General features: G+C 51.0%; 1 protein-coding gene across 5 annotated transcripts in view; it reads right to left on the reverse strand.

The window, feature by feature from the left end:
- TMPRSS4 (transmembrane serine protease 4) overlaps positions 1–17,574 on the reverse strand; it is a 38,116-nt gene extending 20,542 nt beyond the window's left edge. For 2 of the 5 annotated variants that reach the window (XM_027082194.1, XM_027082193.1), the window contains exons 1-2: positions 17,326–17,574; positions 1,400–1,433 (exon numbers count right to left, since the gene is read on the reverse strand). In XM_027082194.1, coding sequence (XP_026937995.1) covers positions 1,400–1,433; positions 17,326–17,328 — 37 coding nt within the window. In that variant the 5' untranslated portion in view covers positions 17,329–17,574. The remainder of the gene's footprint in view (positions 1–1,399; positions 1,434–17,325) is intronic. The other 3 variants (XM_027082191.1, XM_027082190.1, XM_027082192.1) reach the window with 2 other exon arrangements.
- Positions 17,575–20,213: the final 2,639 nt, after the last annotated feature.

Raw genomic sequence — 20,213 nt, forward strand, 5'->3', positions numbered from 1 at the left:
CATTCATGCATGATTTCTTCATTGACCACCTACCTCTGGGAATACAAGGTTGGCTTGTTTTCCCAGAGGTGAATGACTTATTGGGAGTCCTTTGATGAGTTCCCTTGTCCAGGGCCCAATGTCTCTGTCTCCCTGATGTTCTAATGGAGAACATCATCAGGAAGCGAAGGGTTTTCTTGGTTTATTGTCTATAAAGTTTATTGTTTATAAAATTAACCAACCCGCTGAGCTATGAAGAGCCTCCTTGCCTGCCACTGTTCCTTCCTCCAGCCTGTCCTGCCCAATGCTGCCAGACAGACATATTGCTCTCATCCCATAACGTCTCTGCTCCAGAACCCTCAAGGGCTCCCCATGACTTCCGTGTCTGAATCACCCTCTTCTCTGGGCTTTCAAAGGCGGTGTAATTTGGCTTCCCTCTCCCAGCCAAATGGACTTCCCACTGCTAGTCCGCCAGCCCCATTTCCACATGAGCCGTTTCACTCCCTGGTCCTTGCACAACCTGTAATCATTCTTAACCTCAGAATCTTCACTTGGCACTGACTTCTCCCTCCCGAGCTCCCTTAATTGTTTTCTGGTTTGGCTGTTCCCAGGCTTACTCAGGTGGTGGAGCCCTTGTATGTCTAGTGTTCTTTGGGGACACCACAGAATATTGATATATTAAATTCCAAAGTAGAAACTAGGCATTGTTTTACCTGCTGAAGATTATATCGTTTGTGATCTTTATTAACTTGTGACCCTGAAATAAATAAGCCGTCAAAGTAAGTGAGATTGGTCATCTCCTTATGAAGCTGTCATATTTAATTTGTCTCTGCTCACTTGTTTTGCTGATCCAGGTTGTCAGGCATAGGTATCAGTGGTTTAAAAAAATGGAACAGGAGGAAAATAACCCCCTATATTTGGGAATACTTCATCTATTAACTTATTTTTCTCTGGTAAGTCAGGCAAACACTGCCATTTTCTATTCTACCAGTGAAAACACCTTTGTCCAGCTTGTTCCCTGGCAGCACGGTCAGACTGTAAACTCCATGAGGGCAGGGACTTTGGCTGTCGTATTTACTGCTGTAGTCCCGTGTCCAGCCCAGGGCCTACCCCGTGCAGGCACTCACAGTACTGTTGAAGGGATGAGAGAATAAGTAACTGAATGAATGAATTAGAAAATCACTGCTGTTGGCGTTTTAGGTTTGATGGTTCTATTTCCCCAGAGACCATGCCTCCCACTTCTAGAATGAATCCTGGAGATGACACTTGCTTGATACATGTTTGTTGAATGGTGGATGGATGTCTCCCGTAGCATTTAGCACTTGGAGGTGGTGGTGAGAACCATGCAAGAGGGGTCTAGTATCTACTTGGTAACTGAGTGAGACTGCGATAGACAAAGGAAAGCCAGACCTGAGCTTACCAAGGCTGTTCAGGGGTTGATCGCTGTTGGGATCCTGTAATTGAAGGAAAAACAGTCAGTGAGTTGAGTGAGGGAACCTCTCAGTCTGGGGCTAAGAGCCCAGGAAAGGGCTCTTATCTGCATTCCCTTCTCCCTGCTGAGTCTAAGGTGGGGGGCTCTATGATATCTAAATAATTGGTTTAAAATATAAAATTCAGTTATTCATCTAAATGACCTGGTACAGCAGGTTTACTGATTGTAGCAGCTAGTTAGCAATTGAAAAACAGCTGGCTGCTGGGCTGTTTTGTGTATTGCTGAGTTTCTTAAGATGGTTCTGCTCTCCTGTCTGTTTTTGTCAATTATTCGCCTACTTTGATAGATACTGTAGTTCTGTAAAAACTTGAACGGGCACTTCACCAAAGGGGATACTTCCATGGCCAGTCAAGTGCCAAAAGATGCTTGACGTCATCACTCATCAGGCCAATGTAAATTCAGACCACAATGAGCTATCTCTACAGAGACACCTGAATGGTTAAAATTTAAAAGCCTGACAATACTAAGTGCTGTTGAGGATGTGGGGCAACTGGAAATCTCAGACACTGCTGCTAAGAGTGTAAATTGGTACAGATATTTTGGAAAAAGGTTTGGCTGAATCTACTAAAGCTAAACATATGACTCTTCTATGATTCTTTGTTTTTTTTTGTTGTTGTTGTTTTTAATTTGGCTGCACCAGGTGTTAGTTGAGGCACGTGGGATCTTTGTTGTCACGTGCAGGATCTGTGTTGCGGCATGCGGGATCCTTTAGTTGCGGCATGTGGGATCTAGTTCTCTGACCAGGGATCGAACCCGGGCCCCCTGCATTGGGAGCTCGGAGTCTTAACCACTGGACCACCAGGGAAGTCTCAGTATTCTATGATTCTATGACCAGGAATTAGGGCCAAGAGAAATGGGTACATCTGTCCAGCAAAACACCTGTACATGAATCTTCATACTAGCTTCATCCGTAATAGCTAAAAATTGGAAAAACCCCAAAGTCAATCACTGACGGAATAAATTGTGGTGTATTCATATAATGGAATATAATTCAGCAATAGACAAGAATAAACTAGTGTGAAATGCAATGACACATGGACGAATCTCAGAGACATAATAATGAAAAAAAGAAACTAGACACAGAAGAATATTATTTCATATATATGATTCAAAGGTAAAGTTAATCCATGGTGATAGAAGTCAGGATAGTGATTATACTGGGGGTTATTTGAAGGAGCACAAGGGAGCCTTCTGGAATGTTGGAAAACTAGATCTTGATCTAGGTGTTGGTTACATGGGGGTGTACGTGTGTAAAAATTCACTGAGTGGTATACTTTAGATTTGAGTACTTTACTGAACATATGTTATACCTAATAGAACAAACAGACAAAAACAAAAAACTACCAGGACACTAAGGTATTTCTGTGAGTGTAGTCTTAGGTCATCGTGAATACACATACACAGATGCACACGAGGCTCTGTTCTTCCACTCATTTGCACCACTACACGTGCACTCAGCATACACACAGCCACATAGGGGCACACACAGGAGCCCGCACACAAAGGCTCTCATGCAAAGTACTTGCACCCTTTCCTGCAAGGCAGAGCTTCGGGAAGGGTGCTGCCTAAGTTCCTGCTCTCCTGCCTCCCATGAACTCTCTTTCTTTCCTTTCCTCGTCTGGCATAGGACCTGGAGTCCCTGGGCTGGGCGAGGCCAGGCTCTGCAGGGGCTGAGTTGGAATTCGAGCTGTGCCTCCTATTAACTGGGAGCCTTTGGGCAAGATACTTAACCTCTCTGAGCTTCAGGTTTCCCCTCCCCTCGTAGAGTGGGGAAAATGACACCTACTTCAAAGTGCTCCTGTGAGGATGAGATGCGATATCTGGTGGAAAGTGCCTGGTTCACAGAGAGAACTCTCTTCCTGGCCCTTCCGTCCTGTGCCCCTGGGCATTTGGCACAGAGCTCTATTCTAGGACTCTCCCGTCGGGCGGTCTCTATTTCTTATTGCCTTTGTGCCTTCAGTGCTTTACATCCGGCTTGTACCTAGTAAAGGCCCAGTAAATGACTGCTACACTGAACTGAACTTGGGGCTCTGCACTGTAGTTCCTTCCGGGCCGTCTCTCCTCCACCATCACCAGGGCCTGGATAGGGAACTACTTCCAGGATGAAGATGAGAACGATTCTGGAGAGTCTGTTGCGGTAGCTACAGAGCCAGGTGATAATCTTACCAACAGTAATCTGTACACAATTGGCGCATAGCAGTTTACAAAGCCCTTTTGTCTAACTCAGTCAAATACAAAGGTGAAAAGAATTGACGCTCGTCTGATAACCAGAGTGGGTAGCATTCAATAGTTAAGTATCAAACAAATATTTTAGAGTGTCTATGTTGTACCAGGCACTGCTCTGGGAGCTGTGGATTCAAAGACAAATGAGAAATAATTACAGCAAGGATGGGAGAAGTGCCCAAACAAGACAGGTGAGGCCCTGCCCTCAAGATACTGTATCCTGGGGTGGGGGAGTCAGGGGGAGCGTAGGAGAGGCCAGGTCGTCAACAGATAAACCCAGAGAGTGATGGGTGCTATGCAGAGAGTAACATGGGTGATGGGAGACAGCGCCTGGCTGGATGCTTAAAATGGGAGGTCTAGGGAAGGGATCAGGTTAGGGAGGGCCTCTGGCCTGAGACTTAAATGACAGGAAGTAGCCAGGCAGGCAGAAACAAGCTTGGTGTTGGAGGAACAGAATGGAGATCGGTGTGGCTATAGCAAGGCGGGATGAATAGACGGGCGGTGGGAAGATTCGACTCTGCTTCGAAGACAAAGGCAATAGGCCTCGCCCATAGATTGGATGCTTGTGGGTTTTTAGTGAACAAGCAAGAGGGTATTTGCTGAGATGTGGAAGGCTACAGGAGGGGCAGGTTGGAGGGGTATCAAGGACGTCCAATTAGTGGCCAATCCCCTGTCAATTCATTCTTTCTCACGGAATCTGCCTGCACACACATGTCTGCACTGGTTGAAGTAGGTAGGGTAAGTCTCTTTGTTTAGTTTTCAGCAAATATTGACTGTTCGCCTTTGATGGGTCTGGAACTGTGCTAGAAGCTGAGAGACAGAGGGAACAAAAGGGGCTTTCGGTCTGTATTTTCTGGGGCCTTGGATTCCTCATCTCTGAACTGAAGTGACCCTAGTACCCCTGGCTAATATGTTTTCAATCGCTATCAGTTGAGTAGTGGTTATTAAACAGAAAAAACAATCCATACCTTTTTGAAAACAAAAGAGAATGAGGAAAAAACCCTGCAAGGTAGAATGATAGAGGCTGCGAATATCTTGGTCATTACCGCACCCCTGGTGTCTCCTACAATACCTGGCACACAGTGGGTATTTAATAAATCTTTGTTGAATGAAAAAATTAAGGAAAATATTGCAGTTTCAGGGTTCAATCCCAGGCCAGCCTTGAAGACGCTGACTGAGGTAATTCACACAATGGAATATTATGCTGCAGTCAAAACACACGAACTGTGGTGCCACAAAGTAGTATGAGCAGCGGGAGTGATTTCATATTAAAGGAAGAATTAAGTCCCAGAAGATTTCATCTAACACAGAATCTTTTTTATTACAAAAAAGCAAAGAAATGGTGAACATGGAATTCAGGATGATTCTAGCACCATCTCTGGCCTATTGAAGGCGTACAATCAAGATTTGTTGAATTGATAAACAAAAAGGACTCGCCTGCCTACCTCAGCAAGGGGATCTCCTGGTTAGATGTAGGTTATTGTTAGATTCCAGCTTTGGTTTTGGGTGGTGGGTTTATGGAGGCTTCTTACGTTGCTGAAACTGTGTAACTAGGTGGTGAGTTATAGGGAGCCCCGCCTGGACCAATAGTGAAAAATGCCATAAATCAGTGATTATGATTTATCCAGGGCCGTGCACCTGAGGGTCAAAGAGAAAATAAAAAAGCAGCCGCCTGGTTCTGCTGAGGGGTTTGAGGCTCAAACTGCCATCCTCCTGCTGCTTTGTTCTCACTCTTATGCTGCCTGACTTCTTCCATTTAGTGGCCCACTCTTCGGCTTTTCTTTTTTTTTTTTTTTTTTGCGGTATGCGGGCCTCTCACTGCCGTGGCCTCTCCTGTTGCGGAGCACAGGCTCCGGACGCGCAGGCTCAGCGGCCATGGCTCACGGGCCCAGCCGCTCCGCGGCAAGTGGGATCTTCCCGGACGGGGGCACGAACCCCCGTGGACTCTTAACCACTGCGCCACCAGGGAAGCCCTTTGGCTTTTCTTGAAGCCTCTCTGACAAAAGTTTCCAGCACAGAGATCAGAGATGAAGAGTTGCTAAAATTCTGGGAAGGGGAGCTGCTGAAAGTCAAGGGCATCGGGGATAATGCGTAGGGAGTTGGGTGCGTTTTAGGCCTACGAGTGGCAGCTGAGTATCATCAATGCCAATGACTTTCCTGAGCAGGATAAAGATAGGGACTCCCAGCAGCTGCGTCGCCTTTCAGTCCAGAATCAATCCTGAGCTGCGGGAAGGAGGGAGGGAGGCTGAGAGATGTGGCTACCAGGTAAGGTTCTGCCATCTGACCCACCCCCAACACTGTGGTGGGTCCCTTCCGGATCACAGTGTGCAAGGCTGAAAGGGTCTCTGGAGTAGAGAGAAAACCAGCCAGACAGGGGAAATGTTTTGCCCTGTAGTTGATGGAGGGAAGAGGGCTGAGAGGCCAACAAAGACCAGCTGTGCCTCCTTCTGCTTTGTTGGAGGTGTCTCTGTTTATCCCCAGCTTGAACTCAGCCCCTGGCCACAACTGCCACAGCCTAGGCCACACCCCAGGGCACGCAGAGGTGTTGGCCTTCTCCTTTTGGTCGGGGCCACTGGCTGGGTCAGGCCCGTCTGCTCTGTTGATTCAGTTTGCGTCAGAGCCCTGACTCATGGGGCCAGCCCCACCGGTGCCCGACCCAGGGCTCATCCAGGAACGAGGCGCCTACTGTCTGGAGTCAAATGAAAGGGCAAGAATACCTGGGGCCCCAGAGCCCAGGATGGCCCGAGCTGGACGAGGTGGGAGGTGGGGTGGGTGGGTGGAAGTTAGTTGAAAAACACCCACCCATTTTCTGATTCACTCAGAGAATCTTCTTTCCCTGTTTCGCAGTTGGCCACTGATGGCAGAAAGACATTAATCCAAAATCCAAATGTGGAGGCAGAAAAATTAATTCTGCAGTTGGCTACTGTTCTATGTCTTTCATGAATGCTGTGAGGATTAACTACTCTCACAACAACCCTGAGAAATTATCCCCACTTTACACAAGAGAAGACCGAGACTCCTATAGATTGAGTGGTCTCCATGGCCCCAGAGCAAGTGAGTAACAGATCCAGCCCTTGGGGCCAGCCTTTTGGACTTGGTGGACAGTTGTTTTCATTTCCCCACTGTTTCAGGAACCTGTCTGGTCGGCATCAGCTGGTACTGGGTCCTTCTGATTCTCTGCTCCCCTGCAGTGAAATCTAGTTGCATATAATTAGCATGCAGTCAACATGCAGAAATTACCCCCAGCATCTTCCCAGCCCTTCCTCAGTCTGAAGGCAGACCCAACTCTGCTTGGTTCCTGAATCTGCTAGATCGTCCATGAACAAGGGTAAGAAGCCCTTCCTCCCAGACTATTGAGGAAAGGGCCTACTGCACTGGTTGGCACCTAGTAGGGGCTTTATTGATATTAGTACTCCTTCCCTCTCTTCCATTAGCTTTGCACCTTTCTCACCTGCTTCTCCTTCCTTTATTTACCAATTACCCTCAGTCCCTGCTGTTTTATTATTTATTTATTTATAAATTTATTTTATTTTATTTATTTATTTTTGGCTGCTTTGAGTCTTCATTGCTGTGAGCGGGCTTTCTCTAGTTGCAGCGAGCGGGGGCTACTCTTCATTGCGGTGCGTGGGCTTCTCACTGCGGTGGCTTCTCTTGCTGCGGAGCACGGGCTCTAGGCGTGTGGGCTTCAGTAGTTGTGGCTCGCGGGCCCTAGAGCGCAGATCCAGTAGTTGTGGCGCACGGGCTTAGTTGCTCCGCGGCATGTGAGATCTTCCCGGACCAGGGCTCGAACCCACATCCCCTGTGTTGGCAGGTGGATTCTTAACCACTGCGCCACCAGGGAAGCCCAGCCCCTGCTGTTTTAGATCCCGAGAAACTCCTGGTTGGGTTTAGCTCAGCTCCAAATCACAGATGAATATCTCAACTGTTTTCCTTCCAGCTCAGAGACGATGACTCAAACATAAAGCAGCTCTTGTTTTTAAATGGGGGTGAGGATTAAGTGTACTGCAGAGAAGACAAAGACCCAGCCGGGGGAGTATGAGTCCTCATCTTGCCCTGCCTTCTCACGTGCTGGGTGGCGTTGGGCATGCTCCTCAACCTCTCTGTGCCTCAAGTTCCCTTTGGGTAATTGGGAACCCTCAGAGATGATGAAGCAGATAAGAGGTTACTAACCACACAATGAAATGGGTACCACCAGGCTAATAATGAGGCAATGAAGAGGGAAATGCTCACAGAGGCCAAAGGAACAGAAAACCTGCCCAGCTTCTTTGTCTGCTTTCTTTGCCAAGCACCCTGCCCCTGGGGCCTTATTTCTCTCTTCTGCTCCACAATGCTGATTCTGCATTCCTTATTCCGGAAAGAAGTTGGTAGGGGCAGAGCTGGGATGATTGGGGTGTAGGAGAAGGGAGAAAAGCAGGGGCCTACAGAAAGGGGCTTTCTGGTCCTGAGCTGGCCTGTGGCAGCTTCAGGCTCCCATGGGGTCTAAAGCCCTGGCTTCCCATGGTCTCTCTGGGAAAACCTAGAGCAGGGATGCTGCTGTTGCTAGGTGATGGGATATACAGGACCTCTGTGGCTCTGGCAGGTGGCAGCTAGGTTGCTAAGGCTGGTGACATAGCAGGGAGGAAAACCCTAGGGAGGGGGTGGGGAAAGATCTCTGGGTGAGCCAGGGGACCCAGAGGCTGCTTCCAGTCAGCTTGCAGAGTGGGGCTCAGCCTTCGGCTGCCTCAGGTGCTCAGGGGCTGCTCTGAGGGACCTCACACTGTTCTGACCCGTGTACCTGCATCCCACCCCCAACCTGACGGCAAGCTGCTATGTCCTCTCCATCTGCAGGCTGATGCCTTTGCCAGGTTGGAGCAAGTACCCTCTCTCTTGGGTGCCTCAGCTATGACAGGTAAGGTGATGAGAGGGGACGTGAAGTGAGGGCTGGGGGATCACGAGTCAAGAGAGGAGGGTGTGAGTTTCCTGAGACAAGCCTGGCTGTGATGCAGTAGCCCTGAGTGTGTGGAAGGCTCTCAGAGATGACAAATCATGCTGGCGTTCAAGGGCCTTCTGAATTGTTAGCCTGTCTCCAGGCAGATCCCCCCAGTCCGGGCCACGCGCAGGTGGGTATCCAAGCCCTGGCGCGGAGGAGCCTCTGGAAACATCCTCACTCAATCTGCCTTGTGCTGAGTTGTCCTATCGGCAGCACATTTTCCTTTGGACCGACCTCAGCCTCGGCTGCTGCATTAGAAACCATTTTGCCTTGTTCTAAGCCAAAACAAGGCAAAATGGTTTTGCCTTGTGCTAAGCCACATAGGTGCTGACCTGTTGGCAATTTGAGCTGAGTACCTTGGCCCTGTCCCAGCGTATAATGGCTCTGGGGCAGGGCCTGGGGCGGAAGGGAGGTGTCAGGTGGCCTTCGTTATCCTGCTGACAGCCTGCTGTTCAGCTGCAGTCATTTAAGAATCTGCTTTTGTATTCAGGCCCGGCTCTCAACTCCAGGTAGGGCCAGGGGAGAGGGCGAGGATGGAACAATTCCTGTTCTACAAATGGGGAAACTGAGACACAGAGGCGTTGTGCTAGCTCTCCCCAGGTCACATGGCAAGATGTTGTAAAGGGCAGGAGTGAGGTATTAGTACATGCCTGTTGGGTTGAGTCAAACTGAAGGAAGCCCTGGTTCCCCAATGCAGAGCCCTTGTCTCTAGGTGATGCTGCTCTTACCTGTCGCTCCTACAAATCCCACCTGAGGGCCATCCTTGGGTCTCTGCAGCCTCTCTGAATTCTCTCAACAGTTCTACTTTATTCAGTTTTCTTTCTGCCCCAGGACAGTGTGTCCATCCAGCCCACCTTCCCTTCCCTGCAGGATCTGATGGGAAGGAAGGTGCCCCCAGTTTTGCACACCTGAATGCAATGACTGCGCAATGGCTGAAGGGGACAGAAAAGCCATCAGGAGTCAGGACACCTAGACTGACTGGGACCCTTAGGGGGTTTGCCTTTGGGAAGAGTTAATGGATCTTAAAGTTTGGCAGGGTTCTCTAAACCTTGCCATTTATCTGAACTAGGGAACGGCCATCTGTGATGCAGCCTGAGGTTTGTGAAAGAACCCCACAAAGTTTACATTGCCTTTGAAAAATCATACTCCCCATTGCTTGTCCTGAATTGTCCTTTAAACTTTAACCGGGAGAGAAATCACGGGGAGGAAAGAAGGACTTGGTATTATAAAGTCTGACTCTTCTGTTTCTCTGTGGAGCTGTTTTTTTTTCGCTATTATTTACCTTAGGTAAATCATTTAACATCTCCTGGACCCAGTTTTCTCCTTTGGGACTTCGGTGTGATAAAACTATGATAAAACCAGATAGCGATAAAGGTTCTGTCAGGTGCTTTACCTGCTAGTTACGATGCACCTTTTCAAGCCCACAAGAAACCCATCTGGTCCTCTCATGATTGTACAGACTTGCTCATGGTCTCCCTCGGTTGGTGTTTGTGGTCTGAGGGGTCGCAGATGCTCTGGTCAGAGGGGGGTGTCCCTGCTTCTGTACCCCCTGGGCGCTGAGTCAGGAGCACTGGCCTGAAGCCAGCTCTTCCCCTTATCAGCTATGTGGTCCTGGGCATGTTACTTAATTTTTTTGAGTCTCAGTTTCCTCATCTATAAGACGGGGAGAATATGATCTATTTCACAGGGTTGTTGGTGAGGGTTAACAGGGACGATGCATGTGGTTCGGTGCTTTGACATGCAGAGGAGTTTAGCACGTGAAAGTTCATCCCCTCTCATACCCCAGAGGCTTGGGGCGCAGGATCCCCCACAGCGCTGGAGGAGGCTCTGCAGGTGGGTCTGCACAGGGCTGGACCAGAGCATTCTCTTTTGTTCCGGTTGCTGCCAGAGAACCAGCCGCTAGTGGGCTGGTTTGGCGGCTGCAGCAAAGGACTGCCACCTCCTGGCCAAAGTCTGTAGTGATTTCGGGATCTCTGCCTGTGAACTCCGAACTGGCGATCCTGTAAATAGTGCCTCAGGGCTGCTTCCGTGACTGCTCTGCATCTATTACTTTGTAGTTGTAGAACCTGAAGCTCCTTTGCCACTTTCCTGCCCACTCACATAACTCTGGGAACACCTGGTGAAGTTTTTCCGTGCTGGGCTGCAAATTGCTAGGGGAGGCTGTGTTTTATACCGGATGGAGCACGAGCCTCAGGCAAGTTATTTAACCCCTGGGAGCCTCAATTTTGTGTGTGTGTGAGAGAGACAGAGAGACAGAGACAGAGAGACAGAATTTCAATGTCTTCCTCTTAATGAGACCAAAGTAGGTACCGCATATAGCACATTGCCTGTTACGTAGTAGGAATGCAATAAATATTAATAATAACAACAACAACAATAATCATACTTTGTCCATTCAGTAAGGCACTATTCTGGGACTGAATATACAGCAGTGAACCAGTAGGCAAAGTCCTCGTGTCCATGGAGTACATGTTGTATTATTTTAATTAATAATTAATAACAGTATCAATACAGAGCCTAGCAAGTGCTTGACATAATAGATACTAAAAGATCATTAATTCTTAATGAGAAAGAGCCTAGTAGAGGGCCTAGCATATGTGTAGTAGGAACCAAGCAAATGGTAGCTATTTTGTGGTTTCATTAGGTCAAGGGCTCTGACTTCAGGAAAGGAATTGAAGGACTAGGGTGCCGAGAGTGACCAGAGCAGTTAGGGGACCCAAAGTGATGTCATGTGACATGTGTGATCTCTCTATGAACAAAGGGTGGGGGATGCAAGCCAGAGAAGTGAAGATTCAGGGTATTCCAAGTGTGGTCCTTTGAAATGTGTAGGGCCATCTCAAGGTGACGGCGAAAAGCATGCTGAGGATGAGTGGGGAAATTACAGAAAGATGGCTTTCTCTTGGCAAGGGGAGGGTTGTTTTAAGCCACAGAAGAGCTGTGAGTAGAAGCTGGATCGTGAAGGAAATTTCCACAGTAGACAAAGGCAAGGCCAGACAAGGGCTCTATGGCATCCTGGGGGGATTTGGTGGAGCCCCCAGAGGTTGCCGTAGTGTTGGGAGGGAGAGAGGGCAGGAATGGCTGGGGGGTCACAGTCCTTTCAAACACTGCAGCTCTGGTTTTCTCTGTTTTCCACATGGGGTTCTACATTAGATTTCAGGGCCAAAGGGCTCTGAGGCTGAACCAAATTTTGGGGAACCACTTATCTGGACGATCTCCTTTCTTTAGGGCCTGTGATTCTGAAGAGCTTGCTGTTAACTACGGGTGAGACTAGTCCTAGGCCTGATTTACTCATAACATTCTCTCTTTAAATCGATTTTCTATCCTTAGTGATCTCATGGTAACTTGAGTCTTTTTTTTCTCCTAAGCAGCATCAGGCATGAAACTTTTTCTTGGTCTTCTTGAAAGTCTAAGTTAATTATGTCCACTGGTTTCCTGTGTCCATGTGTTTTTTTTCCTCCTTAGTGACCTTTAGTAGATTAGCGAGAGATGCAGTCTCCTTGCAGAAATGACATTGTCTTTCTTCCACTTGATCGCCCCGGCTGATGCAGTCTTCCCTAAATGCATCCTTTATCATAAAATCTATCAGCTTCTAGATAGGAAAGTGGGGTCCCCTGGTCCTTTCTAGCTTAAGTTCTTGTTCTAGTTCAAGTTCAGGTCTTATGGGTCCACATCTTAGAGGAAACAAGAGGGCGTGAAGGAAAAGCAGGGCACTTAATCCCCAAATCCCAGAGCTTAGAGTCCAATCCTGATTCCTGTTGGCTGAGTGACCCTTCTCAAGTCACTTGAGCCCTTTGAGTCTCAGTCCTCTCATCTGTACGAGGAGGATCACTGTGTCTCAGAGAGTTGTGGGTAAGATTCAGGGAGATTCTGGATGTGAATGTGCTTCTCAGACCACAGAATGCTGTGCTTGCTGTGTTTGGGTGGAGGTGAGACATGGCTGCTGTTGTTATTATCCTCTTTTAGTGCATCAGTGATTCCTCCTCACCAGGGTAGGTCCTCCCGACAGCCTGACAGAACCCTGCTCTCTGAGGAGCAGAGGTGTGATCATGAGTGAAGTCCCAGTGTCAGGGTGGGAATGGGATGACGGTGAAGTGGGGTGACCGCAGCTACGTGGCCCCCTTTCTGTTTCACATCCATGGGTGAACGAGTGCCCTGCTCTGCCTGGGGTGGGGGGAAGTAGTCTCCCCTGCCTCTCTTCCATCCATGGAGCATATGGAACCGAGGGCTTCGATTTTGGGTATTTTTCTCTGACTTTCCCACTGTGTCTAGCCAGCGCATAGCATATGCTCAGGAAACACACGCTGAATGAATGCATGCATATTATAAAGGAAGAAATTAAGACTGCAGGAAATGCCTAAAGCATCAGACACGTCAGCAGGCAGAGCCCGGCCAGACGGATATGCAGAACATTTTGTGACGGAAGACACTGCTGCCATCCCTGGACGGGTGCCCATCCCCGAACGGGTGCCAACTCAGTCTCTCGCCCTCTTCCTCAAGTATTTCTTTCACCTGCTACCCTGTGAGAGTTTCCGCTTGCATGTGGATTATGCCAGGAAGCTGGAAGCTGCTCCGGGAGGGAGGGGTGGGGGAGAGGTGTCCCGGTTCTGAGTCTTGTTTACGAATTTCTCTACTGCAATCCTGACAGTCAGAGCTGCGGGCCGCGAGGTGCAGTTAAGCACGTCACGGGGGGATTGCCGTGTTGGTTCTGCTCCGACTCTCTCTCTTTCCCATCGCTGGGGTTTCCAGGTGGGCTCAGGCCTCACCCCAGCCCTGTCTGGGATGCAAGCAGCTTGGTAACAGCTCCAGTAGCATCTGGTATCTTTTTCAATCAGACTTGGCTAATCTTGTTTTCAGTGTCAGAACCGCTCATTATAGGGGTTCCAGTCTTTGGTCATTTATTTGTCCTTCATTCACAAATGTTTATCAAGTGCCTATTCCGTGCCAGGCCCTGTGCTAGGTTTGGGGCTAAAAAGATGGAAAAGACACAGACCCTCGTCTAGAAGCTCATAGTCTTGTGGCAACAGGTTTATAAGAGAATGTGGCAGATGAACGCATTTCAGGTTTTGGGGAATCACTGTCTGGGGGAATCATTGCTTGGGCATTTGAGGTGCTTTACAGAGGCAGATGTTTTCATCTGATCAAGAAGGAAGGCTGAGGGGAGGAGAGCTGCCTGGGAAATCTGAGAGGCCCGCCAAGAGGTTCAGGCCTGAGAGCATTTGTTTCCTGCTGTCCTGCATTAGTTCTGGGGCTTTGGAAAGTTTGTGCAGAGTCCCTGAGCCCTGTTTTTCGTTGCTTCCATTTTTCCTCTCTGCCCTGGACTAGTCTCTCTGCACTTCCCATGTTCAGCTCCTCAGATTTTCTTAGTCCTCGTCAAGGGCACAGGCTGGGAGTGAAGGGCGTTTGCTGCAGATGACCACTGGGGTCTCAACTGCACAGAGGGGAGGTGGAGAGGGTGAGGGAGAGGCCCGGGGGCATGGACCAGACCCGACTTCTAAACCGTGTCAGTAGCCAGGTACAGAACTCCACCCCAAGTGCAGGAGTGAAGAGCCCTGGGGGACGGAAGAGGGCCTGGGGATGTACGTCCACATTCTCGGGAGCTGGTCCCTCTGCCTGACACGGCCCATCTCCTCCCATCCCAGCTCCTATGCAGCCCTCGGCCTCTGCTGACCTCCAGCAAGGCCCACGCCCTGATCTGGCTCTGACAGCTCCCCACGTGTTTCATCACAGCCTGTGAGTCAGTTGTTAGTGAAACTGGAGTTGGTGTGATTGTTTGATAATCCTCTACCCCTCCCCACCCTCCACTGCCTCTAGACGCTGAGTGAGCGCAAGGGTCTGCCTTCTCTCACCAGCAAGTCTAGTGCGAGCACAGAGGAGGCATGCTGCCCATTTCTTGGGATGAATGAGTGGAGCTGGACGCCCACTGCCCTGCCTGGGAGGGGTCAAGGGTGGGCTGGGCCAGATTCTGGGGGTGGCTCAGCCCAAGGCGTGAGCCCCTGGCAGCTGCTGGGACTCCACCCTGGCCCAGCCCCCCTGAGCTGCAGGGCACAGTGGGGACCCTCAACCTGAGCTCCGTGCAGAGCCTTGTACGACCACCCCGCGGGGCCCAGACCTCAGCTGTGCCCCCTGCGCCTGTTGCTCCAGCCACAGCACCCTCCCCCTCGTCCCCCTCGTCCCCCACGGCCGTGCTTTCTTGCTGTTCACATGCGCTTCCCTCTGCCTGGAGAGAGCCTGCTCATCCTTCAAGGTCTAGTGCAAGTACTTTCTCTTCTGGGACAACTCCCTGACCACCCCCAGAGAGAATTTACTGCCTCCTCCAGGGGTACCTTGCACCACCTCTGGCACTGGATTTGTCACACTCCTTTAGGATCCTTTGCTTAAGGAGCTGTCCTTCCTCTGGATTTCGAGCACCTCCAGGGCAGGACCTAGGCATTGTACCCTCTTGTCCTCCTTCCAGCCGTCTGGAGGCTGGCCAATAGCAGGGGCTGATTGAATGGTGGTTGGAAGGATGGAGCTACTCTGGGGCTCACATCAGGTAGGGAGGGGGCCTGGAGAACAGGAGGGGGCCTAGCCCTTCTTTGCCTGTCTTGCCCTCTTGGGTCTTTCGACTGCCCAGCTCTTCTGTCTGCGAGCCAGGAAGGTGCCACCAGGGCTGAGTGGGCTCCTGGACTCGGCCTCTCTTGGAGGTGGACCCCACCCATGCTCCCGGACCCCTGCTGACCTGCCACATTCCTGAGCCCCAGCCAAGCCCAGCAACCCACTGGGTCTATACCAGCGGGCAAGTCAAGGAGGAGAGGGTGGGGAGGACCTGCTTCTTCCAGGGTGGCCCAAGGTTTGGGCTGACCTCAGGTGTTGAACACTCTACTCTGGTGGTTCATGGTGTGTTGGGGCCTCCTGGGCAGTAATGAGTTAAGATCAGGATGGCTAGTCCCAGCGTCCCAGGCTTCCCTCCAGAGCTCAGCTGTGGGTATCAGATATCAAGGGACACATTCCCCTTGAGGGGAGATGGGGCTCAGACCTCTGCCCAGGGCCCTCCCCAGCTCCTGTCTCACGGGTGTACCTGGTTGAATAGGTTTGAAGGAGAACCGTCATGGAGACACAGCTACCAGTGTAGGACTCTGTCTAGGGAGTGGCCCGAGGGTGTGGGAGGAAGCAGGGAGGGGAAGGAGAAGGGAGGGCTGGAAGCTACAGTTGTCTGGGCCTCATTACAGGGAAATAACAGGATTATCAGGTACGGGTGGTTTAATGGTTAGCTCAGGGGCCAGAAGCTCCTTGGGTCCCGTCCTGGATCGTGGGTAAATCTGCTGCCTTGCCTCTGGGGCCCCGGGCCTGGTCACTCCTCCCCAGCTTGCCCACTTGCCACCATGCACTCATACAGTAGCACCCGGCTCCTTCTCCGGGCAGTGGAGGGTCAGTGCTGGCCACGCCACCCACCTGCCGTTCCCTGGAGTGGATTTTTCTTTAGTCATAAATGCTGACATCTGTACAGGGCTCCCTGGTTTACAGAGGCTATTCACATATACCACTAGCCCATTTACTCTTTCCACTAACCCTGTGTCTGTGCCTAGGGGGTCACGTGGATAATGTTTCTGTTTTACAGAGGGAGATGGTGAGTCTCAGAGGAAAGTTTGAAGACTGACAAGCTCATAAGGGAGCTGGCCATGTGACCTTTTGACTCTATGGCTAGTGCCCCAGCCATCTGCCCCCCAAATTGCCCCCTTCCGTGTTGCTCCAAGCGCCACCAAGAAGCCGCTGACATTCGGGCGGGCTGGTACCGCTTCCTCTTCCCTCCTGAGAGCCCTGGCAGGATGGAGCTTCTCTGCAAACAGGCTGGGCTTCTAGGGACGGGACATAGACGGCTGGTGCTTCAATGCTGGCTGAACCCCTTCCCCTTTCTGGCCCCAGCTCCCCCAGCCCTGGGGCTAGAGCATCGCCAGACTGTTCAGGGGAGTGTCACAGAAAGTGCTCGGGAGTCAGGAGACCGTCCCCTGGGGGGCCCAGCAGGTCACCCCCTTCTCTCCCGGACCTAATGCTCCCCCTTCCCTTCCCTGCCTTTCCTCCCCTTTCATCTTCACTTTGCTTGTTGGCAACTGCAGCATCCCGGCCAACAATCAGAGAAGGAAGTTTCCCTGGTTTCCACCTCCTCCCCTTCCTGTCCTCAGCCGTCCTCCCTGAAAGGTGGGATCGATTCTCTTTGCCCCCAAGACAGTGGAGAAGCTCTCGCTGTTCAGAGGAGGAGAGAAAGCAGAGCCAAAAGGAGGGGCAGGTAGATTGCCACAGCGCCCCAGATTGTTCTGAAGCAGTGCTCCTCTGTCTTTCTTTAAAAAGAAAAGGAGTCAGTTTTCCCAGAGAGGTAGCAGAGGGCCACCATTGTGTCAAAGCAGACCCTTTCCTTGGAAAAGTGGCTCCAGTCTCCAGCCAACAGACCAGGAGACCTTGGGCAAGAGAGTAGGCAGGATGGCCCTGGCTTGGTGCCGGTGCAACGGCTGTTGGCGAGGAGGGCAGGTGGAGACTGACACCTATAATGGGCTGGAGTGTGGGGCGGGTCAGGTGTGACTTCTTTTTTTAACCTGGAAGGTGTTGCAAAATTCTCAGCTGCCCAAAGGGCCCTTTATGGGGAGAACCTCCCTCCACCAGTTTTTGGAGCAGAGGCCTTCACACTCACCATGTTGGCTCTGCGACCTTCCCGAATTCTCTGCAGCCTGGAGCTGAGTGACGTCGGCAAGTCAGGAGGAGGGCCTCCCGGGATCGGGCCCTGGCGGCCAGCAGGTCAGTGATCCCTGGCAGCATCGGCTGGAGGAGGCCTAAGCGCAGGGCAGGCTTTGGTCCCCAGCGTCCAGCATCTCTCCGCGCCTCGAGGAGCTGGCCGTGTGCCTCCCGCCGCTGTCTTCCAGGAGTGATTTGGAGACTGTGGGGCAGGTCAGTTAAAGCAGCCCTACAGGTGAAGTTGCCAAACTGGAACGATTATGCGTCTTATAATCCGACACTCGTTTTAGGGGCTGGAACAATACCTGGAGTCATTCTTCGGCCTTTGGCCTCAGAACAGGTGACACACCTAGATGTTGTAAAAGCCTTCCTGGCTGAATGGCTTCCACCCAACCGGGAGTTGGCTGTCTGTGATGTCAGAAGGCCCTCCCTCTCTCTCTCTCTCATCTCTTCTAGCTGCAGGTGTTTTGTTTGGGGTTCTCACCGTGTGGGTGTTTTGTTTGGGGTTGTGGGGAGGTGGTGGAGGAGTGTGGGGGGTGGGCTGACGGAATTTACTGCTCGGTGGACTGGATTGTTGCCGTGAGTGGGGCGACAGGATTGGTGGGAAGTCCGTGAAGAACAGGTTTCCCTACCTTTCCCCGGACCTTGGAGTGAAGCTGTCCTGAGTAGGTTCATATACGGAGTGCCGGCCAACATCCCTTTTGAGTGTTTTTTGCCCCTGCCTCACCGGTTATTACTGTTTTGAATATCACCCAGCAGGGTCACTGCAGATTCCCATCCTGCAGTATCCTGAGATCCGGAGCCACCCCCTTGGCCGGGGGGTGTGCCAGGAGACACCTTGGAACCACAGAACCACAGAACCGGAAGGGATTTGGACAACTGTCTTCTCCCATCCCCTTTGTGGCTCAGGAAACTAAATTCCCACAAAAGGGATGTCCAAGATCGCACAGTAAATTAGTGTCGGTTTCTGAACAAGTCTAGATTTTCTTCCATGTCTCAGCCTTGACCCTCCCCAGAGACCAGCCCAGGTTAGACTTCTGTATTGGCCCATCCATGGATAACATGCTTGTATGTTTCATCTCTTCAATTCTCACCGTAACCCCATGAGGAATATTTTGCTCCTATCTGACCGTTGAGGAAATCGTAGCGCGTGGAGATGACGTGACTGGCCCCCCAATCACACTGGGTTTTTGGCGGAGCTGGGGCTTGAGCCCGGTTCAGGGCTGAATGCAACGCATGTGTCTGAAAGCCCTGGGTGATGGTCTGGGGAGATATGGTGCATGCAGGACCCCGGTGACCTCTGGGCAGAAGGAGGAATATTGGCTCGATTGAACTGTTTACTGGCCTAATCTTGGCTCCTCCATCAGGTGTGGCCTTGGACTCATCTCTGAGCAGCAGAGATCTGAGCTGGTCTGGGGGGTCTCTTGGGCCCACCATCCTTCCCCACTCTAGGTTGATGGCCTTCAGAATTGGAAGTTTTGGGCCAAGTCAAGTGCCCGTGATCTCAGAACAGGTGACTTCAAGGGACAGGCTGCGAAGATCCAGGCAGGCATGTCCCTCTTAAGGAGGACCCAGCAGTCGGGCAGTGGGAGGCCAGGGGGCCACCCTGAACCAGGCTTTCCCTGACCTTGCTTCCTCTGTGTACCCGGCTAAACGTCAGGCCCCAGGCTTGCATCTCCTTGCTGGGTGCTCAGGTGATGAACCAGGAAAGAGGTAGCTGTGTGGGCAAGAATGCTGCTGGGCGACGCTTGCTGGAGGGATGATTACTCAGCCCTCCTGTCCCCAGCTCGGGCCCAGGCTCCCAAGTGGGTCTGGGAGTTTGAAGAGAGGCCTGGGAAGGAGACAGGTGGGCAGGACGAGGCAGGGTCCTTGTGGGGAGGAGGTTGCACGGTGTACAGGTGGAGGCCCAGAGGCCTGGAGAGAGCAGAGGGCCCGTCCTCCCGGGTGCTGGGGGGACCAGCTGGCTGGATGCTCCCAGCCTCCTGCCCCCATTCATCCAGAGGCAGCTTTAACTCCCCCTCAGCTCCTTCCTGTCCCGTCTCTGATGGCTCTCTCTCTTTTCCAACCATCTCTTTGAGTCCCCTCCTTTTTTCTCCCTCCTTTCTTTCCTTTTGCTCCTGTTTTATCTCTTTCTCTCTTTGTCCGACAGTTTTTCCTCTCCCTTCTTCCTGTTGCTCTCATTTCCAGCACGTGGGTCAAGGTCAGAGGCATTTTTGCCACGCAGCTAATGTAGCCTAAGCTGCAGAGCCCCTCCCTGCACGGCACCTGCAAGGCTGGGAATGGTCCCGGTGATGTGTTCACATAGTCATACTATTTTGTAAATTTTGCAGCAGAGTTTTGCGGGTATGTTTTTCTCAAAGAGGGTCCCTCAAAATGTATCATCAGCTTGAGGCCTCACACAACCTGGCTCTCCCTCGGTGAGCAGCATGGGCTCCGGTCGCCTGGGCGCTAATCCCAACCACTGATTGTGTGACTGTGGGCATCTTACTTAATCCTCCCAAATTTCACATTCCTCATCTGTAAAGTGGTGATAATAGGACTGACCTTATAAGGCTGTTACAGGATTAAATGAGATATCCATGTCTGGTACCTAAAGGGGATTTCCTGAATGGAGCTATTATCCCTATTCATTTCACAAAATGTGTATTTATGGAGCGCTTGCTAGAGCCAGGCACTGGGGATTAGGAGATAAAAAACACAGCCCTGCACGCGCACACCTCATAGTCTACAGGAGGGGATATGACACATCCATAAATCATTCTAAGTTAATAAGATGTTCCAGTAGAGTTAGAAAGAAAACTCTTTGGGAGTTTAGAGGGTTTTTCATCTTTCACTGCCCTCTTCCCC

This window comes from Aethalodelphis obliquidens, unplaced genomic scaffold (genome assembly GCF_003676395.1).
Source record: "Aethalodelphis obliquidens isolate GAN/ISIS:26980383/991018 unplaced genomic scaffold, ASM367639v1 scaffold46, whole genome shotgun sequence".
Classification (NCBI taxonomy): Eukaryota; Metazoa; Chordata; class Mammalia; order Artiodactyla; family Delphinidae; genus Aethalodelphis; species Aethalodelphis obliquidens.